The 27,146-nt window shown below is 40.2% G+C and overlaps 1 protein-coding gene across 14 annotated transcripts in view; it reads left to right on the forward strand.

Moving 5' to 3' along the window:
• The window catches only part of PRKD1 (protein kinase D1), a 307,098-nt gene that overhangs the window by 242,578 nt on the left and 37,374 nt on the right, over positions 1 to 27,146 (forward strand). For all 14 annotated transcript variants that reach the window (XR_005598150.1, XR_005598151.1, XR_005598152.1 and 11 more), the window contains 6 exons: positions 13,696 to 13,906; positions 17,815 to 17,892; positions 21,955 to 22,159; positions 22,803 to 22,926; positions 23,814 to 23,891; positions 25,330 to 25,609. Coding sequence is in view for 11 of the 14 variants with exons in the window: in XM_039537712.1 (XP_039393646.1) it covers positions 13,696 to 13,906; positions 17,815 to 17,892; positions 21,955 to 22,159; positions 22,803 to 22,926; positions 23,814 to 23,891; positions 25,330 to 25,609 (976 nt within the window). In the remaining 3 variants the exon portion in view is untranslated. The remainder of the gene's footprint in view (positions 1 to 13,695; positions 13,907 to 17,814; positions 17,893 to 21,954; positions 22,160 to 22,802; positions 22,927 to 23,813; positions 23,892 to 25,329; positions 25,610 to 27,146) is intronic.

Raw genomic sequence — 27,146 nt, forward strand, 5'->3', positions numbered from 1 at the left:
TCCTATGAAATTGAAGAAAATATATAAATCAGTTACTTAGAATAAGCCATACAAGGAGTTGTATTGAGACAGGCCAATTATGAATATTAAGAAACTTAAATACAATTAAATCCTATTATTTCTCTATTTACCAGTGTTTGCCCCGTCTTCTCTCCAGGAATACCTGTCTAACCATTTGGTGATTAATAAACTGTTAGTTTTTTCAAGTTGCAGCAGCAATTTCATATCGCAATAAAATCATTACAAGAGTTGTAATCTAATCCCTTCATGCAGTGTCTTAGTTAACTTTGTCTCACCAATCCATGTTGAAGTCTTGGGGAGGTTTTCCTGGGGTTGGCTTCCTCTTGAGTATGCATTTCACAAAGGTGTGTGCCATTTACACATTTAAGAAGTACACAAACGTTTTACAACATTTCCAACTACATATATTTTTCCTGACATTTTAAACATGCTTTTCTCTGAAAAGTGGGGTTGGCAGGGCTCACTTTACTCCTAGACTGATTGTTCTGACAACACTTTCTACCTTTCCTTTTACAATTAGGTCTTTTCCTAAGACATTAATGTTTTACATGGTTTGTCTTCTTAACACAATCTCCCTAGAGTTACGTTTTTTTTGTTATAGCAATTAAACGTCTATTAAATATTTTGTACAACGCTCAGATTTCAATAACCAGTTAATCTTTTAAACATATCACAAAGAAAATAATATAAAGTTAAAGCATGGTAAAGTTTAAAATGCAGCTTTTCTGAGTCACTTTTGAGTGCCATAAAAGACTAGGGAGGGTTTATCTTCCTGACATTTCCTTGTTCTTAGGAGATAGAAGCAGAAACCTTCTGGAATTTCTTTGATTAGCATTAACATTTTGTAACATAACTAGCTAAATATAATATGTATTGTTATATTTTCAAGCATCTTAGATATAACATACTTGTAGCTATGTCTTAATATTCAACACAGAGGCAAACAAGTAACAACCTAATAAAATAAGTTATAATCATTTTATTACTATCACTTTTGCGTTAATATTGCGATCTCCCTCCTTCCCTAAGGCCATTTTACAGTGCTCTGGTAGTGCAAAGGGGCCTTGTGTGATATCTCTGTACTGCAATCATGGGGTAGGATGGCAGCTTGAGTAGACATAACCAGGCTAGCTTTAATCTAGCAGTGAAGCAGTGAAATTCTGTATTCTAGCAGTGAAGTTCTGGCAGCGTGCACTTCAGTGCAGGCTATCCCCACAAGTAATTACCCAGGGCTTTGGGCAGGTTTGTACAACCCGTGCTGATGTGTGTGCTGCCGAAGCTTCACTGCTCTGGGACCCAGCCAGATTAAAGCTAACTCTGCTAGGTCTACTCAAGCTGCAGTCAAACCCCATAATTGCAGTACAGACATAGCCAAAATAAGGGTGACACTTGAAAGCCACTTATGCTTCCATAGTGGTTATGTATAAATGAGAATCAGCCAATTAACGTGACTATCAAATATTATAGCAACATGATACAGGAAAGCAAAGGAATTGCACATAGCAGTTTTCTTGTTTTGCTTATTGTCTCAATTAAAATGTTCAACTCTGGCTGAGAAAACGTTGGGGAGATTTGGCATTAAAGACTCTATGCATAACTCGATGCAGTTCCAGCTAAATCTTCCTGAAGTAACAAAATGTTGACACGTAGGTGGGATAATATAGAAAAATATAGTGTATCTTAGAGTAAATATGGAAACCTTTTCAGGTTTCATGACCATTTACATTGTTAAAATAGACTGAGACACAGTACGAAGCTAGCATTTAGTTCCTCTACAAATCGTTTTGGCACAAGCTCTTTGATAATATAATGCTACAATGTTCTGTTATTTCCCTTATTTGTACTGAGTCATTTTTTAATTAAAACAAGCTTTGTGGTTTTAAAATAAAAAAAACTAATCTTTTACTTTCTGCCTTCCTATAAAATGACTCATTTAATTACTTTTAATTCATAAAAGCCAAAATACCATAAGGTACCAGAATACAAGCCTGCTTTATCTACGCATTAGTGATATCAATTATAGTATGGTACATTTTAACTTAGGAAGGGATGTATTTGTATTGCTCTTTGAATAAATATGAAAAGCAATGCACCCATTAATGAATGACAATCCTGAATGCTAAGTAATTATTTTATTTAATGAACATGGTGATTCAAACTGAATTAGAGGGTAAATTTTTCATTTAAATCTGTGTCATGTTTGCTACATGAGACAAATTCTCTAACACCTAAAATATAAAGTAAATAATTGTAAAGCATTTAAGGTGTCATCACAAATAACTTTAAATCAAAAAAAATTTTAAGCTAAAATTTTCTGTCTTCACATGACTGTTTTTGTTACTATATTAAAGGGTCAACATAGGTAGAGTTAGAGAAGACCTGTCTGATTAAAATCCATCCCCTTTAAGGTGTAGGATACATACTACGGTATGTATCAGGTACATTAACTCCTCATTTAACATCTCCTGGTTAACGTTGTTTCGTTGTTATGTTGCTGATCAATTAGAGAACATCATCGTTTACAGTTGCACAACGCTCTCTTATAACATCATTTGTCAGCAGCCTGCTTTGTCCACTGCTTGCAGAAAGAGCAGCTGGTGGGGGCTTGGAACCTGGGTGGACCGGCAGCCCCCCATCAGCTCCCGTAAGTTCCCTGTGCAGCAGCCACCCAGCAGGCTATCAATATCAGCTGGGCAGTTCAGCTGTCCCTCCCCCCACTCCCCTGTGCTTCTCCTGCCCTCTGCCTTGGAGCTGCTCCCAGAAGCCTCCTGCTTGCTGTGTGCGGGCTGGTGTGGGTAGGGTGTGCTAATGTCAGGGTGTCTCCCTCCCCCCCGCTTCTACTCCCTGCTCCTTTACCCCATCCGGAGGGGGGACACAACAGGGCTCAGGATGGAGGGAGCTTGCTGGCAGCAGCTGCTGTCTCAACTTGCTGATCTACTTAAAAAGGCAATGTACTTAGAGTGATGTCAGCTTAAAGAGGCAATGCGTGTGTCTCTCTCTTACACCCACGGTGTGTGTCTCTGTCTCTCTCTGCCATGCTGTCTCCCCTCCCTCCATTCGTGCAGCCTTGTAGAGTGTGAGGTTACATTAACAACGTGTTAACCCTTGAGGGCTCAGACGAGTGCCAGTTCATCATTTAGCAGTAAGGCATTCCCTGGGAAATATCCCACCCTCTGACTTCACCACGTCAACCAAGCTTCACAATCATCGTTGCTGTGTACAGTATTAAATTGTTTGTTTAAAACATACACTGTGTGTGTGTGTGTGTAGTCTTTTGTCTGGTGAAAAAAAATTTCCTTGGAACCTAACCCCCCTATTTACATTAATTCTTATGGGGAAATTGAATTAGCTTAACATCAGTTTTATGTTGGATTCACAAACAGAATAGCATTTACAGATCTGGGTTTTTCTCACACACCGACATGTATGTGCATGTGAGTGTTCACGCATATGTGTTTGTTTTTTAAAGTACATACTAAATTTGCTAAACTGTTGAATACATTTATAAGGCTCAGTCCTGCCTTATAAAACATGGCACCTATTGCTCTTGTATCTGGCAGGTTTTTTTGAATTTTCTGAAGAAAAACAGGTGTTGGAGGTACACTTATCTCTAGATAGAGGTATTATCACCTCTACTCGTGTTACCTATTTTAAATACAGGGAATACCTCTGAAACCTGTCGTATCTCTACAATTGCTTGTTAGTGAAGCCCCAATATATGGCAATATGCTAATCACTTCCCTTTGTCAGCTTTTAATACTGCTTGGAGCAGATGTATGAATTTTATGTTCATTTATAATTTTAGTACAGTATGCACAACTGACCTACCACACCTTTTTTTTTAATGCGGCCTTATTCGTTACAAAGCACAATATAGAAGTACAAACTCAAACCAAGCCAGAAATTCCTGCAACAATATTCAGAAACTGCAGTGAGCAGAAACAAACATGTTTCTGTATGAGCCCCTTGGTATCTGCAGTCCCCAGCATGCTCTTAGCCAACAGAGTCCTTTAGTACTGGGAAATCCGCAACTCTGCCTGCAAAGTTTGTAAAGTTTCATAAATGCTGTTGAAAGCCAGTAATTGTTTCTTATTACTTCACAAAATGAGGCAGGCTACAGACGGCATTCAAAGCAGTGTTTACTGACATTGATGTCTGAGCAGGGAGTGCAGGATACATAATTTCCATGTGTGCAAATTAACAAACCAGCACACTGCAGATTTTAAAAAAAAATGTACAGAGCAATGTAGAGATACAGGTAATAACTGAAGTTACTTAGTTTTGTGGTCTTATTGGTTGCTTTTTGCTGACACACAACATCAATATAGTGCACAGGAATAATTTCATGTACATTTTATATTTCATACATTTGCTTAATATTTGTCCTGCAAAAGTATCAAAAAACCCAAAAGCAATGGCGTTTCTGTAGATTATTTTGAAAAATGTATTAATGGAATAGTGTAAATGTGTAGCATGAAATTATTTCTGGCGAAACAGTTGACTTCACCATGCTTGTATAAATGTAAATAAGAGGAGAATTTGGTCCTTTGTGTTTAATGTATTATTAACATGGCACAAACAAACAGATATTGAAATCAAACTATTTTTCTTCTAATAGAAGCTTGTCAACTCATGTGACATTTGGCAAGAATTCCAGGGCATATTTTTAGGAATATTTTTTTAAAGCCTCTTACAATTACTCAAGCAGCTAACGCTTTTTGTGAATTTTAGGCTAGTCGGAGCTGTTGTTTTAGGGTGTAGTTTCTGTGTTTGGCCTCAAGAGGCCAGTTTTCCCACTGAGCCAGCTTATTCTGCTACAAAGTTCTCTTCTCTGTCCCGTCCTAAAGTTCCATTCCTTTAAGTGGCTGGGGAGTGGGGGATAGAGGTCATCCTCGCCCAGGCAGAGAGAGCAACTGTCAACTCCACTTTGCTAGTTTTATGTGGCAGTGAAGGGGTTTTGGACAGGATAAGAATCTCAGGGAAGAGAGCAGGCAAAAAGGGAATCTTGGGAATAATACCATCTCCCCCCAGGGTTACCAGCCCTCCCAGATTGGCTGAGAGTCTCCCAGAATCAGCCTCAAACTCCCCGAGGCTACTGAAATAAATCGGGGAGATTTGAATAGGCTGCTAAAAGTCCAGCGGCACTAAGGCAGGTTCCCTAACTGCCCTGTCTCTGCATGGCTCCCAGAAAGGACCTGCACCTCCCTATGGCTTCTAGGCAAAGGAGCGCGCAAGAGGGTCTCTACGCACTGCCCCTGCCCCAAGCGCCGACTCTGCAGCTCCCATTGGACAGGGACATTGCCTGCAGACATGGGCAGTGCACAGGGCCGCCTGGTCGCCCCTGAGCCTAGGAGCCAGACATGTCGGTTGCTTCCAGGAGTTGCTCAAGGTAAGCGCTGTCTGGCTGGAGCCTGCACCCCTCTCCCCCCTCCAACAACAAATGCCCCTGCCCCAGCCCTAAGCCTCCTCCCACACCTAAACTCCCTCCCAGAGCCTGCACCCCCTCCTGCACCCAAACCCCCTGTCCCAGCCCAGGGAAAATGAGTGAGATCGGGGGCAGGGCCGGCTCTGGCTTTTTTGCCACCCCAAGCAAAAAAAAAAGAGGAGGGAGGGGCTCCCGGAGCGGCAAAGCAGGGGGAAAAAACAAAAACAAAACCACAGCGGGGCCAGAGCGGCAAAGCGGGGTGGGGAGGACAAAAAATGGGGAGGGTGGGGAAACTGAAGCACAGCTGGAGCAGTAAAGTGGGGAACAAACAACATAAAACCACGGTGGGGCTGGAGCGGTAAAGGGTGGGGGGGAACAGGGCGCTGAAGTGGCAAAGCAGGTGAAGAAAGAAAAAGAAAACACGGTGCAGCCAGAGCGGCAAAGCAGGGTGGGGGGAACAAAAAAAAGGCGCAGCTGGAATGGCAAAGCAGGGAAGAAAAAAAAAAAAACCTGCAGCACAGCCGGAGTGGCAAAGCAGGGTGGGGGAAAAACAAAAAAAACTGCACGGCTTGAGTGGCAAAGCAGGTGGAAAAAACAACAACCTGCGGCGCAGCTGGGAGCGGCAAAGCCAGCAAAGCAGGGGAGAACAAAACAAAAAAAACCTACAGGGCGGCCGGAGCCAGGGGACTCCCTGTGCTGCAGAGTGCGCGCTCAGTCTAATGGGGGGAAGGGGAGAAGGGGGGCAGCCAGGGCTTCAGGGGGGCGCTCACCCTGCGGCCCCGACCTCTGCGCCGCCTGCCAGGAGGGCTCCGAGCTGCTCCGGTCGGTGGGGAGGGAAGGACGTGGGCTGCCCTGCCAAATTTGCTGCAGGGCGCTCCCCTCCTCTGCCCCCTACAGGGCGGCCAGAGCAACAAACCAAACAACCAAAAAAAAGCTTCAGTGCCGCCCTAGGATTGGGCAGAATGTCGCCCCCTAGAATCTGCCGCCCCAAGCACCAGCTTGCTCAGCTGGTGCCTGGAGCCGGCCCTGGTCGGGGGAGAATGAGTGATGCAGGGAGCGGGGATGGAGTGAGCGGGGACAGGGCCTCGGAGAAGGGGTGGAGCCACAGAGAAGCAGGCCGGGCAAAAGAGTTTGGGTTTGTGCGATTAGATAGTTGGCAACTGTATCTCCCTCTTCTTATGGATCTTCCTCCCTTGGGTTAGCAGCTTCTTACAGGCTCAGCTGCCTCCTTCCTGCACAATCAGCATGTTTCAATGTAGTGGCTGCATCGCCTGTGTCTGACATAAACTAACTGATGCTTTCAGCTACTTTAATGAAGCCCATAAATTGCACAGACTGGGGGCAACTAAGCAAGAGCAGCCAGGCCCGCCAAGCCCACTTTTCAACCTGTAGGAAGAGTAGTGAGGGGACAGAATGCCTGAGGCAAAGGGTAGAAATAAGTGATCTATGGTGTGTCCCTCTTAGCATTCAGGACAGAAAGAGTAGAACTGCCTCTAACATCATTAGGGAGTTGAATTTTCAAAAGTGTAAACAAGCCATGTTGTGTTGGTTGGTTGGTTTTAAATCTCCTGACTTTTAACTCATGATCTGGCTTGTGATTTTTCAAGTCTCTTTGTTGGATCAATTTCACTATCAGTTTAACATCCATATAGTTAAATAACTGCACATACTTCGTTGTGTTTACAAAAACACTTGAAATACAATATTTTGCCCTGTTAAAAGTATCCTACCTTGCTGGGAAATTGTTATACAGGACTGTTTAGTATTTGGAGCTGTGCTGGCTGTGCTAGTTTCCATAATGTAATCTAGTTAAGCAATCGTTTCCTGGGAAGCCTCCAGACTTGCTGAGTCAGTAATCTGGCTGACTACCAGGAAAACAAATTATATCTCTACCAAACCAAACACTAAACACATCAACTAAAGAAGTAGGTGCCCAGTGGATAGGATTCTAGCTTTGGCAATGCTTTCTAGAAGACATAATATGTTACCACTCTATCAAAAATAGTTCCCCTTCCTTTCCTTCGGGAGACTTGAAATTGTGTCAGAGAAAAGAAATCAGCTCCGGCTATAGAAACAGGCTCCTCTGAAGGCACATTTAAAAACATTTAAAAATCCCTGATAGAAAGGAGGAGACCATGAGTATTTTTGTAGCATCACTGGTAGCCGCATCCCCTCAGAAGGGACCCTTTCTTCTAGCCCAGCATATCTCCTGGGCCCACTTCAAAAACCCCAAAGTGACCTTGATTCTCCCTCTCACCTACCAGCAACTCTTCAAAGTGGTCAGATCCCCATAAGTGCTGACTCATCCTCAACTCCCAGGCCCTTAGACAGCTAGAGGAATATACTAAGGAAAGCTGCTTCCCTACCTCGTCAAAGCTGAAAGAGAAATTTGAAATGACCAGAAAATGGAGAAAAAAAGTTGATGGATCTTAATTGTTTGAAAGATCCATTGGACCCAGTTCTTTGTTTTTAAAAATGTAATGGATGTCTCTTGGTGGTAGAATTTCTTCCTCTTTGTTCTCATTAAAATTATGCAATTTAGTCCCAACAAAATTCACCTATTTCTTGGAGGTTCACCCCTTTACTTTAATGTGAGTCAGCATGGCTTCCATTAAAGGAATACTGTGCAAGCACAATCTGCTAGAATTCTTTGAGCATGTTTTTAAAAAACTGGGTAAAGAGATAACTAGATTAACATATTTGGTCTTTAAAAACACCTTTGTCATAGTCCCTCACAAGAAGCCGTTCAAGAAACTGAATCACAGGGCAAAAGATAAAATTGTGTGTCAGATTAGAAGTTCTAAAGTTTCTAGTAGAGAAAATCAGAATTAGGAATAAATGGTTATTTTTAAGCTAGTTAATATTTGGTTGTCTCAAGACATCTGGTATCTGTGTTGTGTTTTATACAAATTGTTTTGAAAAAGGGAGATGAAGATTGAGGTGGCAAAATTTACAGATGATACAAAGTTTATTTAGCTTAATCAAGACTAGACGGGGTTATGAGGGACTCCAGAGGGACATAACAAAGCTAGGCTACAATAGGATAAGCATATGGTAGGCATATTCAAAAGAATAGAATAAGGCTTTCAGTATGTAGTTCTAGTGACAAGACTTGTAAATTGGAACTCTAGTTTGTGCCAATAATATAATGAAATGAAAGCAAACTGAATGTTACTGAATGTTGCTATTCCCTTTCCACCACACTTAAACCTTTCCATCTGTCCCTTCCAATTTAAATAATAATAAAATAATAATAATGATAATTAATAATAAAAACCCAACCATGTCACTGCATGTGAAAGGATCTAAAAGATGTCCATATTTCAAGACCAAGTCAGACAGTAGGACATTGTGAAAAATGCTCCACAGATGATAAGTTAGAAATAAGGCAACCCTTTCAAGGATTAGTTTCTTCAAAAGTAGAAAGTGCTTAGATTAAAACACAGTGTGGCACATGTATCATTAATTGTGTCCTGTGTGCACAAAAGGGCAAATCCGGAGCTCAGTATCTGGCCCTGGGAATGGGCAGATGCCTGGGAGGAATGTATCCTTTTCCAGGACACAGCATTGCCTCATGGATGTTATTGAGGCACAATGGCTAAATTATCCTCTGCTTGCCCTTTATACCACCCCAAGGAGAGGTGAGGGCAAGGGGATCCATGTAGCAGCAAAATCTCTAGCCCTTCTTCTGACTTGCCCATTCCTTCTGAATTCTGCCACACAGAGAACTTGTGTGAAGCGGGGCTCTCTGCCATTCACAGCACGTGCACACACTGTGCTCCCACATTTTCTTGTGCTGCAAAACCAGACGGGTTCCCCTGCCAAAGGGCTCGCTGTGGCTGTGGAGGGGGGAGGGCCTGCATTTCATAACTGGGTTTGTAAAAAAGTGATAGTTCTTCATGACTTCACTTAAGTTGACACAATTCCATTTACTCTGTGTTCTAGCTTTAAGCTGTTGTTTAGCCCCGTGGTTTTTACAGATCCATTAAGCGCAAGTATTTTAAGAGAAACCCACAAAATTCCTTGGAAAATGGATCTATAAACCAAAATGGGAGGTGTTGGCTGAAGAAACGTTTTCACTTTGTTTCGATCATAGGGAGTTTCACATACAGTCCACACATTACTAAATGTCCTCTCAGATACAGACCTTGCTATCGTAGCCTATATTATTGTTGTTATTTTGAGGATAGACAATTACAACAAGCCAAATCTGAAGGTAACTCTGAAGGCCATTCTGATGCTTCAGTTAGTACAATGTGCAACTACCTGTCTTTTAGGTAAGGCAGCTTGCTAGGGCATGGCACCTGTGATCTGTACTCTATATTACCTGCCATTCACTTCCAGGTGCCATCAAAGTGCTTGTTACTATCTGCTAAGCCTTAAGTGACTTAGCCCTAATTAGTTAGACCCAATTTCTACTGCTCTGCTTTAACTGGTAACTGTAGATATGCTTCAGCTGTCTTTCGTGTCATAGGGAGAAGTTAATGTAAGCAGTGGACAGAGCAATTCTCCATGTCAGACCTTTTGCTGTGAAATGTGATCCTACCATATAAATGTCTAAATACTTTTAGAGGAGAATATAGGCTACATCTTTTTGTTCAGATTTTTCTACCGGCTGCCATTCTCAGCCCCTCATGGATCATTTGAAGGTGGCTGGTTTGATGATATGAAGGTTGATAAATAGAGCAAATAGAAAAATGGAAATTATTTTTTGATGGAAAAATTAAAAAAAAAAAATTAAAAAAAAATCTTTTTTCTTTTTAATTTTCTGCATTTTTTTTCTTCTCAATTTTTCACTAAAACAGATTTTCAAAAGCAGCTTTAGGTTTTAAAAAAAATACTGTACACTGAAAATGTTACTGAATTTTTTTGGATTATGATTTCGTGCTAAAGAGCCAAACTGTTTCTGAGGAAACATTTAATGTACATTTTCCATAAACATTTTCATTTTCATTTTAGCCAAAAATCCATTTGTAATTGAAAAATTAGGCTTTGACCAAATTTTTAACCAGCTCTCATCATGAAACATATGCTCCAAGTTTTGGGAAAGATAGTGTTTGATACCATTCTAATTTATGGAAAGTGGTCTCAGATATGAGTAGGCAGCATGCTTACTGTACATTTTACTGACCACATCTTTATTTAGGAAATGTTAACAGATTTACAAATCGTAGCCATATCAATACCAGAGGCAACAACAATAATCATTGCAATAGTGAGCTTTTGTTTAAAGAAGCCTAGCAGTTACTAGCAGATGAAAGATTAATTCTTCATTTCCTTTTGTGTGACCATTTCTGCTAGGCAGCTCTAGGGGGATTACTAAAGGATCAGTTGGTAATAAATAGGGCTGTCAAGCGATTAATCGCGCTCTTAAGCAATAATAGAATGCCATTTATTTCAGTATTTTTGGATGTTTTCTACATTTTCAAATATATTGATTTCAATTACAATGCAGAATAGAAAACATACAGAGCTCACTTTATATTTATTTTTATTACAAATACTAGCACTGTAAAAAAAACAAAAGAAATAGTATATTTCAATTCCCCCATTACAAGTACTATAGTACAATCTCTTTATCATGAAAGTTGAACTTACAAATGTAGACTTGTGTAAAAAAATAACCTGCATTCAAAAATAAAACAATGTAAAACTTTACAGCCTAAAAGTTCACTCAGGCTTACTTCTTGTTCAGCCAATCGCTCAGCCAAATAAGTTTGTTTACGTTTGCAGGAGATAATGCTGCCCACTTCTTGTTTACAACGTCACCTGAAAGTGAGAACAGGCATTCACGTGGCACTGTTGTAACCAGCGTTGCAAGATATATACATGGCAGATGCACTAAAGATTCATATGACCCTTCATGTTTCAACCACCATTCCACAGGACATGCATCTATGCTGATAATGTTCTGCTTTATAACGATTCAGAACAGTGCAGACCAATGCATGTTCATTTTCATTATTTGAGTCAGATGCCAACAGTAGGAGACTGATTTTTTTGGGGTGGGGGGGAAGGGTTTCAGGTTCTGTACTTTCCACATCGGAGTGTTGCTCTTTTAAGACATCTGAGTGCATGATCCACATCTCGTCCCTCTCAGATTTCGGAAGGCACTTCAGATTTTTAAAGCTTGAGTCGAGTGTTGTAATCTCACATTGGTACCTTCTTTGCGTTTTGTCAAATCTTCAGTGAAAGTGCTTAAAACGAACAACATGTGCTATGAAACTGTTATAACATGAAATATATGGCAGAATGCGGGTAAAACAGAGCAGGAGGCATACAATTCTCCCCCATGGAGTTCAGTCACAAATTTAATTAATGCATTATTTTTTAACGAGCGTCATCAGCATGGAAGCATGTCCTCTGGAATGGTGGCCGAAGCATGAAGGGACATAGGAATGTTTAGCATGTCTAGCACGTGAATACCTTGGAAGGCCAGCTACAAAAGTGTCGTGCCAACGAACACCTGTTCTCACTTTCAGGTGATGTAAATAAGAAGTGGGCAACATTATCTCCAGTAAATGTAAACAAACTTGTTTGTCTTAGCGGTTGGCTGAACAAGAAGTAGGACTGAGTAGACTTATAGGCTCTAAAGTTTTACATTGTTTTGGTTTTGAGTGCAGTTATGTAACAACAACAAAAATCTACATTTGTAAGTTGCACTTTCACAATAAAGAGATTGTACTTGTATGAGGTGAATTAAAAATACTACTACTTTTGTTTATCATTTTAACAGTGCAAATATTTGTAATAAAAATAATAATATAAAGTGAGCACTGTACACTTTATATTCTGTGTTGTAATTGAAGTCAATATATTTGAAAATATAGAAAAACATCCAAAAATATTTAATAAATTTCAATTGGGATTCTATTGTTAAACAGTGTGATTAACACTGTGATTAATCACGATTAATTTTTTTAATCGCAATTAATTTTGAGTTAATCGCGTGACTTAACTGCGATTAATCGACAGCCCTAGTAATAAATAGCCAATAATTTGTGATATTTGGTTACAGATTACACTCCAGTACTTTTAATGACTGAGCATGTCCACCATATATGCATATATTCTCATATATATAAAAAACATGACTGGTGTGAGATACCATTGAAACGGTATCTTAAAGAAATTGTCTTTTATTGTGCTATACACTGAGGTTGCTGGTCCTCTTTTCCAAATCAAACCCTCATTCTCTGGGGTAATTTTTCTAATATTGTCTTAGGAAAGTTCTCGGCAAAGATAGAAAAAAAATAGGGTGTTTTTTTGGTCAGACACCATCTCTTCTATTAGAGTTAATTTTTTTGTAGAAAACAGCTTTTCTAGAAAGTTGAGACCCATAATGCCTAACCTGAAAGTACTGGTACCAAGGGAGAGTGGACTAGTTAAAGTTAGTTTTGTTCTCTAAATAAATTTTTAAACTTCCGTTGCTGAATAGCTGGACAGCAATATGTATTTTATTTCTGGAGGGCATGATTTTCTTTATTAATCCATGGTAGCCTAATGAAGTTTACACTGCTGCAGTTTTCTTGTTCAATACAGACCCAGTGTCTGGCTTGGTAGAGTGCACACACACACGCATGCACGCTCCTCCCAGGCCACTTACTGCTTTGAGCTGGCTGGCTCGGTAGCACCACAGAACAGCTAGCTCACCCTGTATAATGTGCCTCTGCAAATACCTGCACTCACTCTTGGTCTTATCTTATTCCATATACATTCTAACATCATTCTCTATATTCCTGCTAGGATTTTATCTGGGATGATTACAGGAAGATTTTGAAACGAGAGAAATCCTTGGCAAAATATTCATTTTGACTATGACTGTTCTTCCCAGCCATGAAATTGCATACTTCCCTTAGTATTCTAGATCTTTTTTTTTTCATTTGCTGTAGTGGTTTGACATTTAAATCATTGAGCTCTTCTAGGGGGTTTGAGATCTGAATTCCCAGGTATCGTATACAATTTGTTGCCTATTTGTACCTAAATGTTTTCTGTAGGAACAGCTTCTCAGAGTCTGGCAAAATCATAGCTGGCATTTAAGATTTGGCATAATTTACTTTAAATCCAGATGCTGCCCTAAAGTCATGGATTTTAGGGTAATATTTGGTTTTTGCTTAAATATTTATAATTACTTTTTAAGATTAAAGACTTTTTAATTTTTGTAGCAAGTGGGCTTGAACCTTACATTCTTTAAAAATCAGTGACTAACCTAGATGTGTTTAAAATGTTCCTTCTCTGTGTATTTACAGCAAAAGACACCATCTGAATCATTCATTGGGCGAGAGAAGAGGTCAAATTCACAGTCCTACATTGGACGACCTATTCAACTAGACAAGATTTTACTTTCCAAGGTTAAAGTGCCTCACACTTTTGTCATCCACTCCTACACACGCCCAACAGTTTGCCAGTACTGTAAGAAGCTTCTCAAAGGGCTTTTTAGACAGGGCTTGCAGTGTAAAGGTAAGTGTGATCAACAATATGCTGATTGCAGCATTACAAGTGAAGACCACAGAATTTTTAATAATACTATTCTTTTCAGGCTGTGATCTGAATTTATTAAAAATTGTGTGTACAGTAATTTGTATAAAACATCAATATGGCTAGCCTTTTCTTGGTTTACTACATTGTTTTAATATTTTTGTAGCTCAGTGGTTTGAGCATTGGCCTGCTAATCCCAGGGTTGAGTTCAATCCTGGAGGGGGCAATTTGGGAATTTAGTTGGGGATTTTTCCCTCTTTGAGACATGGGTTGGACTAGATGACCCCCTGAGGTCCATTCCAACCCTAATAATCTATGTGTGTTAACAATTTACATGAATCAAGTGGAAGAACCCGATCAGGTGCATAAGAACTGAATATGTGAAACATCAATAATAACAGTTCAAAATATTTACCATGTAGTGTTAGAGTTTTACTTATATTTTGGTTGTGATGATTATAATCCCTCATTGAGCAGATAGCTGTTGCTGTCATTAAAGTGTCTTTAAGGCCTCAGTCTTGCAAAGACTCATGCTTAAAGTGAGGGCCTATGGATTTGTCTTAATTACAATAAAAGGATGTGGATTTAATAAGAACATGTTAGCTGGCATATTCTGACTAATGTGTTTTAAAACTCTAACATAGACAAGGAAAGTAACGTGTTAGCTGGTCAAATTGGAACTTAGTCTAGGAGTTCAACTTGATGAGCTGGCACATACTAAAATAGTGGTCTTGTGTTCGCTAGAAAAAACAAACACCTTTTATCTTAGTGAAGACAACCTTAAATTAGCCACAGTTAAGTCCCTCTTGTAATGTTAAGCAGCATACTCTGAAATCAGCTGTTTAAGGCTATGTCTACACTGTGCACCTTACAACGGTGCAGCTATGCCGCTGCAGCCATGCCATTGTAAGGTGCGCAGTGTAGCCACTCATTGTCGCCGGGAGAGAGCTCGTGTAGCGTTGCCAGTGTAGACTAGCCCTTAGGCTTTGCCCACACCTGCGCTTTTTGTCGTTAAAACCTTTGTAGTTCAGGGCTGGGTTTTTTCACACCCCTGAGTGACAAAAGTTTTAATGATGAAAGTGCCATTGTAGACAAAGCCTAAGGGCTAGTCTACACTGGCAACGCTAGAGTGCTGACATGGCAATGCTTTAACGTGGCTTGTGTGGTCACGGTGCAGTGCTGGGAAAGAGCTCTCCCAGCGCTCTAAAAACCACACCTCCACGAGGAGCGTAGCTCCCAGCACTGGGAGCACTGTCTATACTGGCGCTTTACAGCACTGAAACTTGCTGCGCTCACAGGGGTGTTTTTTCACACCCCTAAGCGAGAAAGTTGCAGCGGTGTAAATTGCCAGTGTAGACAAGCCCTCAGATGAGGGCTTTGTCTAAAGTCAAAGTTATACCAGTTTAACTAAAGATGTGGTTGTAAACTGCCTAAGTGCAAAAACTCTGTGTGGACACACTTACTTTGATATAAACTTGTTTTAATTAGCATAATTTGATTCCCTACAGAGTTATGCAAATCAGTATAAACCAAGTTTTAAAAGAAATAAGGGTGTCCACACAGGGCTTTGCACTGATTTAACTCAATCAGTTTTTAAACCAATTTAAAATTAAACTGATACAATTTACAATATAGACAGAACAAATTTCTCTCAGTCCCTCCTCTTTAGTATATTTCTACTCTTGTTTTAAGTTAAAGCCATCTCCACAGGGTAACTGATAAATGATAAAATGATAAAAATTATTCATGGCGTCTAATACTAGTAAAGTAGAACCTCAGAGTTACGAACACCTCGGGACCCTACGAATACCTATGATGAGATAACTGGGTCTTTGGATGAGGGGAAAGCAGTGGATGTGTTATTCCTTGACTTTAGCAAACCTTTTGATTAAGTCTCCCACAGTAGTCTTGCCAGCAAGTTAAAGAAGTATGGACTGGATGAATGGACTATAAAGGTGGCTAGAAAGCTGGCTAGATCATCAGGCTCAATGGGTAGTGATCAATGGCTCCATGTCTAGTTGGCAGTGGTATCAAGCGGAGTGCCCCAAGGGTTGGTCCTGGGGCCGGTTTTGTTCAATATCTTCATTAATGATCTGTAGGATGGCGTGGATTGCACCCTCAGCAAGTTTGCAGATGACACTAAACTGGGAGGAGTGGTAGATACACTGGAGGGTAGGGATAGGATACAGAGGAACCTAGACAAATTGGAGGATTGGGCCAAAAGAAATCTGATGAGGTTTAGCAAGGACAAGTGCAGAGTCCTGTACTTAGGACGGAAGAATCCCATGCACTGCTACAGACTAGGAACCGAGTGGCTAGGCAGCAGTTCTGCAGAAAAGAATCTGGGGTTACAGTGGACGAGAAGCTGGATCTGAATCAACAGTGTGCCCTTGTTGCTAAGAATGCTAACAGCATTTTGGGCTGTATAAGTAGGAGCATTGCGAGCAGATCGAGGGACATGATCATTCCCCTCTATTTGGCATTAGTGGGGCCTCATCTGGAGTACTGGGTCCAGTTTTGGTCCCCACACTACAAGAAGGATGTGGAAAAATTGGGAAGAGTCCAGCAGAGGGCAACAAAAGTGATTAGGTGGCTGGAGCACATGACTTATGAGGAGAGGCTGAGGGAACTGGGATTATTTAGTCTGCAGATGAGAAGAATGACGGGGGATTTGATAGCTGCTTTCAACTACCTGAAAGGGGGTTCCAAACAGGATGGATCTAGACTGTTCTCAGTGGTAGCAGATGGCAGAACAAAGAATAATGGTCTCAAGTTGCAGTGGGGGAGGTTTAGGTTGGATATTAGGAAAAACTTTTTCACTAGTAGGGTGGTGAAGCACTGGAATGGGTTACCTAGGTAGGTGGTGGAATCTCCTTCCTTAGAGGTTTTTAAGGTCAGGCTTGACAAAGCCCTGGCTGGGATGATTTAGTTGGGGATTAAGTCCTGCTTTGAGCAGGGGGGGTGGACTAGATGACCTCCTGAGGTCCCTTCCAACTCTGATATTCTTCTATGAATGGAGGTTGTTCGTTAATCTAAAATGTTCAGGTCTCTTTCAAAAGTTTACAACTGAACATTTACTTAATACAGCTTTGAAACTTAATTTAAATGAAACAAGCCTAGAAACAGTTTTGTTACCTTGTCAGATAAATTTTAAGCTTTACCTTTATATTTTTAGTAGTTTACGTTTAACACAGTACTGTACTATATTTACTTTTTCTCTCTCTCTGCTGCTGCTGCTGCCTGATTGTGTCTTTCTGGTTCAAAATGAAGTGTGTGGTTGGGTGACCGGTCAGCTCGTAATCTGAGGTTCTACTGTATATACAAACGTGCAAAAATAGAGAAGATAAATTGAGCCAAGTTTAAAAGTATCACAACAAAGAGAAAAATTACTGAAACAACCACTTAAATATGTCCTGAAAATACCATACTAAAATTATGTACCATTGTAAAGAACAGTCATATTGTTATCTAAAACCCTAGACAGATTTCTCTTATTCTCAATATCAGTCTTCAGAATTGGAGATAGTGCCCCATTCTGTAGCACCAAATAGTCAGGCTGCAGCCTGATCTGCAGTTCACTCATTGGAAGGACGAATAAAGGTCTTTAAACCAAGCCCTCGGGTCTTTGCGTGGATAAGGCTAGGACATCACCTCCTGAACAAGCCCCCACCCAGATTGCCATAACTAATACTCCCTCCTCACCCCCCAGGAAAACTTCTAGAGTGTGTATCCTGTGAGTTGCATTGGCATGTGGCCAGCATAGCATTCTCTGGCCACCTCAGGTTAACTTCACATTAATCAAATGACAGAGATGGTAACTTTTATGTGTAGAACTTTTTCAGTGAAAAAGGGAAATCAACAAAATTATCCTTTTTTTTTTTTTTAATCAGATTGTAGGTTCAATTGTCACAAGCGCTGTGCACCTAAAGTGCCAAATAACTGCCTTGGTGAAGTAGCCATTAACGGAGGTACGTTATCTTAATGACTCTAACTGTCTATGTTTAAACTAACAATTAAAGGAAGGAGGAGTTTTGTAAAGCAATTTGGAGAAAGAGGTTTTTCCCATTGCCTTGGCATGGCTTTTGCTTTATAATATTTCTGTCTATGTATTGAAGATGAAGTGTGGGAGGAAACCCACTGGGGGTTCATATTTCATCTTCATTAAAAGGGGTTCTCCAAGATATTTAGTACCTGTAGATAGGCACAGCTGTACCATATTGGCAGAACAGACAGCAGGCTATGACCATAAAATGTTTCAATGAGTATGGGCTGTCAGCAGCATACATTTTGTGGGGTGTCAGTGGCTGCCAAAAAACTTCCAAACCCCTACGCAATAAAAGAGGGCACTTACCTATCGGAGACAAAAACAAATTGTATTTTAGTCTGGGAAGGTACATGTGTTTACTTGTAGGATAATCTTCCTGAACAGAAATGTGTACCTGAAAGAACTGGGAAGACCCGCCAGGAAAAAAATTCTACTCCTTCCTGTTGGCATGATGCTCATTACATCAACTGCTTGCCAGAAATCAAAGCTTGAAAATCTGCCCACTTTCCCCTGCATGTGGTGTCAGTTTTGTGTCAAGCGCAGGAATGTAGGGGTAGACTTGACAGACGGCACTGGGGGAAAGGAGGGTGGTTTTAGATTAGTTGCTGATTACTTTGAAAATGTCATTTTCCATGAGATAAGGGAAGAAAAAATGTGGTCAAGTGTTACATTTCCTAATGCATGGTGCAATATTTTAAGTTGTCAGCTTGAACTCTTCATAACTTAAATAAAGTACACACAAGGTTTTTATTAAACAATTTCCTCTGTTAAACCTTGTTTCTTAATTCTGTGCTTCACTAAACAAATATTGAGAGTAAAATAAAGATTTTTTTTTAAATAAATGTTGGATAAAGTGTCGTTAAACTAGGGAAAACTGACTATAAAAATGAAAATGTTCCATGTTTGTTGCTAGTTGGTGAAGGTTTTAAAAAATGGCTAGTGATTTTGAGTGCCCAACTTGAGACAACTTATTAGGGGCCTGATTTTTCAGGTCAGTGCTCAACAATTTCTATGGTCGGGCCCCTATTAAGTAGGCACCCAAAACCTCTGGTCATTTTTTAAAAAATCTTGGACAAGATGTATACTTCAGTTCACCATAACCACTCCTGTAATATACCTCTGTTCGGTCAGGGTAACTGAGGATGATGCCCAAGTAAGGAAGAACACAGCATAATTTTCAAATCCAGGGGCCAAAAATATGCTGTAAATTGTTCATATGTTAATTTTATTGGTGATGTTATTGATTCTTCTCTGTAGAGAACTTCCAGTTGCTTTTAAAAAATTAATCTATGCAGCTTTTCCAACCCAACTTCTATTTTGACAGTGCAAATACGTATGAACACAGAGCTAGGTGGGGTAAGAGCAGGACCATGAGTCACATTGCTGTCTGGCTGGGGGTACATAGGGCAGTGCTAAGGAGAAGTGTGGTGTGAAGGAGTTGAGACACAGGCAGAGAGTGAAACAGGTGCTGTTTTTCAAGAGCTGGGATGAATGACCAAGGCACTCCCTTAGTTGCTCCTTAATCACTGCCTGAAACCACCTGCTTTCCTCACTGACAGCTGCAGTCCATTTCCCAGTCACTCCAGCCTTTCCCTTTGGAAAAGTACCATGCTGTTTTCACTGACTTCCCTCCTACATGTGTGTCTGGTGCCAAGCTGATGACAGGCACATGGTGCTATCTCTGTGGAAACGATAGAATGAAGCAAGCTTGTCTGAAGCTGCTGCTGGGGAAGGAGGCAGACAGGGTATAGAAGGTGCTGACAGGAAGCCAGTTCTCTCTTCTTCAAGTACAGCTCTTCAGAAGCAGGGCTCAGCCATCTGCAGCTCCTGTCCCCCTATACAGTATCTGCTTAATCTTGCTTTCCCCCAGTACCTAATGAGTTCTCCATCACCTGTCCACACCCAGCACTAGGACTCTGTGTGCTGCATCCTAGATGCAGGAATGTAGGGCCCCACTACAACAGGAAGTTTCATCCTTATATCTCATTGTATTTATTTAAATAGAGCCTTGAATAGGTGTCTTTCTAATACTTTAAATCTAAATAAATAAATAAAAATAAAAATGTCATTCTGCCCATCTGCTCTGTGATGCTTCTCCCCAGAATAGCAATTGAAGGCTGGAGCTATGAAATTCAAAGTATGATTTCATTAATAAACAAATTGAACACTGAATGCGAGAGATTATTTTTAACCACTTGTGGTTTTATTATACATAAAAATTAAAAATGTTTAAGTGTTGGGGGAAAAACAGAGCCCCAGACCTTAATGTGCCATCCATGGCCATAGGGTTACATCTGCCAAAGATGGGGTATAATATGTTCCTTGCACAGCCACATATAAATGATTAGAATCCAAACTGTATTAAACTATAGCCTATGAGTTGAGTGGTTAACATACCTAATTGTATGCCACAGGGACCTTTCCTCCTCTCTCTTCTCCTCCAGCCCCTTGCCATCTGTGTGAAGTTGATTGACAGAAAAGCTTTCGTGTTCTCTTTCTTCACTGGGCATCCTTTACTGTCAGACTGACTTTATTTTTATTACCTGACATTTGAGAAGAACCTCCCACATAGATAGATGAGTGGGCCGTTGAGAATGCGCAGAGTCTTCCAGATGGTATTTCCCTGTCTCAGATTGCTATACATGGCTAGCTGAGTGGGAACAACTACAGTGCTAACAACTGAAAGGGAATACCCCAGAAAATCTAATGCTGTCTTTCCTACCTGTCAGCACTACAGGTTTTGGGTGGTTGAATCATAGCCTGTGTAGCATCAGGGTTCAAATAGGCCAAAATAATTTGCTTGTGCTAAAGAGATATAGGTATATTGTATATAATACATGTTATTTCTTGTTTTAATCTCACTTAGGCAACTCATATCTTGAAGTGAAGAAGAAAGTTCAACACCATGTTAGGAGTAACAAATATAAACACAATATGAAATTTAAATTACTGCTGAAGGAGCACATAATATAACAGAATCAAACTGGCTCCAGCTAGAGATTTTTAGTTTTAGCAACCACTAAGGAGATACAATCTGTGCCTCATCTTAATACTTGAAAGAAGGAGGAACCTAACCACTGATGAATTCGGCCTTGGTTTCACCTATCCCAGTCTTTGTTTCACCTCTACAAACTCCACATCCATCCTGAGATTAATCCATTTTGCAATGCTGTCTTATAATGGAACTGTTGAGATCAATCTACTATTTTCATGTTAAACATGGGCACCTTCTTTTCAGTTAGGGTGACCAGACAGCAAGTGTGAAAAATTGGGACAGGGGTGGGGGGTAATAGGACCCTGTATAAGAAAAAGACCCAAAAATCAGGATTGTCCCTGCAAAATCGGGACATCTGGTCACCCTATGTTCAATATCATGCATTAACATGCCATTCTTTGCAACTTCTATGCAAAGGGGGGAAAAGTGGTGAAAAGAGGGTGATATTTTCCTTTTAGTTAATATATATATATATATATTGCTATGGTAAATAATTACCTTGGGAGTTTATTTTAATAGCTTATGGTCACATAACAGGAAATTGCTAGGTTTGAAATTCCTGCTCTCCAACCTAACTACACATCAGTTTGCAGCTGTGGACTGCCAACAACTATCAGGCATGGTGCACATCATTCAAGCTTCATAGAAAATCTGCCAAGAATTATAGAGGCTGAATGCCTATGAGTACAGAGTTTGAACAAAGGCCCATAGATTAAAAATGCTTGCTTTGACTTTGACAGTTTTAACAGAAGATCATATTTCACATTTTCTTTCTGAAAGTATTGCATTTTGACAGGTTTAGGGTTCTGGATAGTGATTCCCAATAACTAGTTAAACTTCATACTTGGTCAGTGTAATAGGCTTACTTTTGTGGCAGAGATGGGCTAGAGGCTGTAGTGATCAGATGGGGACCTGAACTTTCCCTAAGTCCGTGGTTTTGATTTGACCTATCTCTGCTATTTTTATGTAATTCTGAAAACCATATTCCAGATTTGCTTAGTCCTGGTGCTGAGTCAGATGTGGTCATGGAAGAAGGAAGTGATGACAATGACAGTGAAAGAAATAGTGGTCTTATGGATGACATGGACGAGTCTATGGCTCATGATTCTGAGATGTCAATGACAGGATGCCACAGTGACAATGGGGAAATGCAAGATCCCGATCCTGACCATGATGATTCTAACAGAATGATCAGGTGAGCCGGGTAGCACAACCTTTACTGCCATATCTTATTGCACCTACTATGTCTATAGCTGAGTCAAAAACTTGAAAAATCTGCAGATATTCTGATTCCTAAAGAGAATGGATTCTCAAATAACTCTTGCAGCTGCTTCACTGGATACATTTATAAGGGATTTGAGAGAGGACTATATATACTGTCTTGTAGATAAAGCAGCAGCAAATTGAAAAGAAAACAAGCATCCTAGGTCTGTTTGGTTATGAACTAAAACAAAAATATTCTTTTTTTAGACTTTGATTTTTACTTTTTTCCTGCTATTTTCTAAACGTAGTGTTAGAATATTTGTGGTTTCAACTGAATGGTTCTCTGACCTGCTCTTGAGATGTAAGTACACACCTCTGCAATGGGGATGAAAAATGATGTAGCACATTTAGTTGTGTGCTTGTTTCTCAAAATCAGGACCAGTAATGGGCTCATCAGATTCCTCAGGTTGGTGTGGTCACTGAAAATTGGAGATGGTATACCACACACACACTGGCAAATCAGCTAGTAACAGTAAATGTAGAAACGTGACATACTGTGTCATGCTTTGAAAGGATTTTCTTCTGTTTTGTCTAAAATTGTCTAATTTTTAAGAAGCTTTTATTGATTTTTTAAGCCCTTCAACAAGCAACAATATTCCACTAATGAGAGTGGTGCAATCTGTCAAGCACACAAAAAGGAAAAGTAGCACAGTAATGAAGGAGGGATGGATGGTTCACTATACCAGCAAGGACACACTGGTAAGAAAGAATGTTAACAAAGACATCTCTTACTACATATAATTTATAATACTGAAGGACCTGATCCTGCAAATAACTTACACACTTTGTTCACAAAAATAGTACCATCGACTTCAAAGTTACTCAATGTTTGCAGGATCGGGGCCTAACGTTGTAACTATTTTATATCTAAGGTCTAATACTCAAAGCCTGAAGCACATGTAACAAATATTCACTCCTCCAGGAGAGAATTAGTTAGAGCACAAAACAAATCTAAAGGTGTCAGATTTACTGTAGCAAGAAGAATATGAAGAAATTTGAAAAAAATAAATCTAAGAAAACAAAATCAATATATCTCTCTATTACCTGAGATGTTCTGAAAAATAGCTTTAACTTCTGACTGTCATTTCTTACCTAGACATAAAGGAAAGTCAGGGCTTTTGTAAAACTGAAAATTACACTGTCTGATGCAAGAACATCCACAGCTACTAAGAGGGACATGGAAAAATTAGAGGGGGGGAAACGTTATTTTCCTTCGTAACTGCTGAATCAAGGATAAGAAGTTCAGTTTTGTGTGGCATGCTGAAGTGACACACTAGGGATCATGCTCGCTTCAGATGGAATGTTGAGTAATTTTAGCAGCAAACCTCTAGCAAACTCTATTGAGCATTATGCAGATTGAATGGATCTGAACAGATTTTCAAGGGGACAGAAAAAGGCACCTCTCTGAACCCAAGACTACTCCCCTAACAAATAGAGTCCTCCTGCAAATCATTTAATACAAATCCCTTCACCTAACCACTGTAGAGTTAAATAAAACTTTTTCAAAAGTGAATGTTAATAACAATATCTTGTTCATTTACTTTAAAAAAGCTGTTAAGAAATTATTTTATTATTTTTTATTATAGAGGAAAAGACACTACTGGAGGCTAGACAGCAAATGCATTACACTCTTTCAAAATGATACTGGAAGCAAATATTACAAGGTAAAGATGGCTTCTGATATTTATGCAGGGCTTTTCAATCTTTTCCAGTACTGACATATAATGATCAAGAATTGGAGTGAATAGCTGAGTTAGTTAATACTTATTTGTACTACACTAATGGTAAATCTTTGAACTACACTGTTCAATATTTGTTTTCATCATTGAACTTGAATACATTTACCTTTACCTTGTCTGTCACAACCAAAAAACAATAGAATTTAATGTTACAATGGCCAGCATAATACTCATGCTGTCAAAGTGATAATATTTTTACTGTTGGTGAGAGATTCAGACTCTGCTGAAAAACCCATTTAGGAAATGATCTGTGAACAGAGGGTTCATTTTCTAACACTCCCATCATTCAAAACCTATCTAAATTACTATGTATATGGAGGGGGATGTTTTAATTTTGTCCATTGGGCCATTAGTGTTCTGATTTAGACTTGTAATAGGTATGGCTTTTGTTCTCACGTATTCCTTGTTACAAAGGTAGTTGAAGCCTTTGGGCATCATGGCAATATAAATGTTAAATAATAAAGAATGTTTTAAAGTTTTTGCTGTCATCTTTGACCATTTGGGCCCTGATTCAGGAAAGCACTTAAGCATGTGCTTAAGGGGGGAGGGATAGCTTAGTGGTTTGAGCATTGGCCTGCTAAACCCAGGGTTGTGAGTTCAATCCTTGAGGGGGCCACTTAGGGATCTGGGGCAAAAATTGGTCCTGCTAGTGAAGGCAGGGGGCTGGACTCAATGACCTTTCAAGGTCCCTTCCAGTTCTAGGAGATTGGTATATCTCCACTTATTACCTTTACCTATGTGCTTAACTTTAAATAGGTCCCATTGAAGTGAATGGTCATTAAACACAGGCTCATGTGTTGTTGTGAATGGGGCCTTAATTTGTGTCTTCTCTCTCACTTCAAAGCAGCTGAATCCTCCCACACATATACCTTACTTATGGCAAGAAAGGGCAGGGGTCCTGGAACAATTTGTATAATGGGGGTGCTAAGAACCATTGAACCAAACTGTAAACCTTGTATATGATGGAAACCACTTCAAGCCAGGGGGTGCTGCTGCACCCTGTGCACCCCTAATTCCAGCACCTATGAGAAAGGTGGCAATTATTTTTCTAATGGAGGTCTGCTTATGTATGGAGCAGCCCTACTCATACCTGCCTGACATTGCCCACTTCATCTCTGTGATGAATTCACAATTATTTAAAAGCGCTACTTGGTCTTGCAAAGAACCACTTGCAGTGGCCTCCCAAACAGACCTGTGCATTGTGAAGTCCAAGTTACAAGGTTAGTCTCTACATTTGTTTATAAAAACACATTGCTTTTAGTTACACAACCACAATTAAATTAAATGTGGTCCATGTTTTAGTCTTATTTGACAATATGTTGATAGATCTGATTGAAAAAAAGGAAATATCTTCTCTCCTCAGGAAATTCCATTATCTGAAATTTTGTCCCTGGAACCTGCAAAAAACTTCACTTTACTGTCGCAAGAAGCCAATCCCCATTGCTTTGAAATAACCACAGCAAATGTAGTTTATTATGTTGGAGAAAACCTAGAAAACCTCTCAAGTGTACCACTGAATAATAGTGTTCTCACCAGTGGCATTGGTCTGGATGTTGCGAGAATGTGGGAGATGGCAATTCAGCATGCTCTGATGCCTGTCATTCCTAAAGGGGCTTCAGTTGGATCAGGACCCAGCCTGCACCGTAAGTTGATTTACCCAGTTCCATCTTTACATAAAGGCAGTGGATTAAAATATATATGGACCAGATCTTCCATTGGTATAAGTGAACATAGTTCCGCTGATGTCAACAAGGTTGTGCCCATGTACTCCTGTGGAGGAACTGGCCATCCATATATTTTAAGCCGTTTGTAGTTTCTCACTGGAACATTTTGGGCTAAGTTTTGCATGAGTGTATGCATATTCAATATACAAATTTATTAGCAAGCAAATAATGTACAAGAAACTTTAGAGCTTGTCCTAAAGTAGTGCATCATCCTCCTCCTAACTGGAGTTACTGACATGACTACTGACCGTATTCGGACTAGGGCACATAGTGTCCTAAGGGAGCCTGAGCCCCAGAAGGCTGCATACATTGCTTGCACTTGGGGGATGAGGCCAACGCAAGACCAACAAGAGTAAAGAAGGTTATGCACCTTTGGGTTGCTAGAGAGCCTGTAATTGAGTTCTCAGTTCCTTTTGTCCCACTTTTCTGATTGTGGGTTCCCTCCTTTTCCCCTCAAGTGGAGTTATGCAGCGGTTTGTATGAGGGGGGGTGGGAACCGAGGGATGGAGAGGATGGGACAAGAGCTGGGTCATAAGAGTTTCATTTGTTTTTTTGAAAAAAAAACCTATATTTCAAGGAAGGCTAGGAAATATTCCACTCTCAATTCTGGGTTATTTAGAGCAATAGTGAGGTGTAGGCTTTTCCTCTGATCATTGTTGGAGGGCTTGCTGGTGGACTCCTCACTCATGCTAAGCTCTCACCTAGCAGCATCAGTGAGTAGCATTTTCTGTGCTCTCTGACTGACTAGAAGACGCCATGCCATCCTTGCGTAAGATGATCTCACCTCAGTTATACACACCTTTGTCACTCCTCATCAGTATTATATTAATGTGGTATACCTGGGCATAACACCTCCAGCCCTTAGGAAACTCCAGCTCGTACAAAACACTGCAGCGCATTTCCTCAGCAATACCAGCAGATCAATAAGTACATCATACCTGTCCTCTGCTCTCTTCACTGGCTTCCCATACAATTTAGGGTTAAGTTCAAGGTCTCAGTCCTCGTTTTCAGGATGTTCAATGGCCTGGGCCCAGTATATCTAAAAGATCGCCTAAAGTCTGGGCTGAAGATATTGCTCACAGCTCCACTCCTTAGGCGTAATGGAACTTTCTATCATAGGGTAAATAAAGCTCAGCTGCTCAGAAGACATTGCTTTCTCAAGGGCTGGTCCAAGACTGTGGAGTGAACTCCTACAGTAACTAAAGACCGTCACAGTCTTCACCACCTTCCACTCAAGGTGCAAGGCTCTTTGACCTGCCTTCTCAAATGTAAACACAGCAGAATGTACATTTTTGAATCCTGTCTCACAAAAACCAAACACTGCAGAGGGTGAGAAAGAGAATGAAACACACGTGACAGAAATTAGCCCTTTTGCTTAACATAAGAACATAAGAACATAAGAAAGGCCATACCGGGTCAGACCAAAGGTCCATCCAGCCCAGTATCTGTCTACCGA

The sequence above is a fragment of the Mauremys reevesii genome, linkage group 4 (assembly GCF_016161935.1).
Source record: "Mauremys reevesii isolate NIE-2019 linkage group 4, ASM1616193v1, whole genome shotgun sequence".
Taxonomy (NCBI): Eukaryota; Metazoa; Chordata; order Testudines; family Geoemydidae; genus Mauremys; species Mauremys reevesii.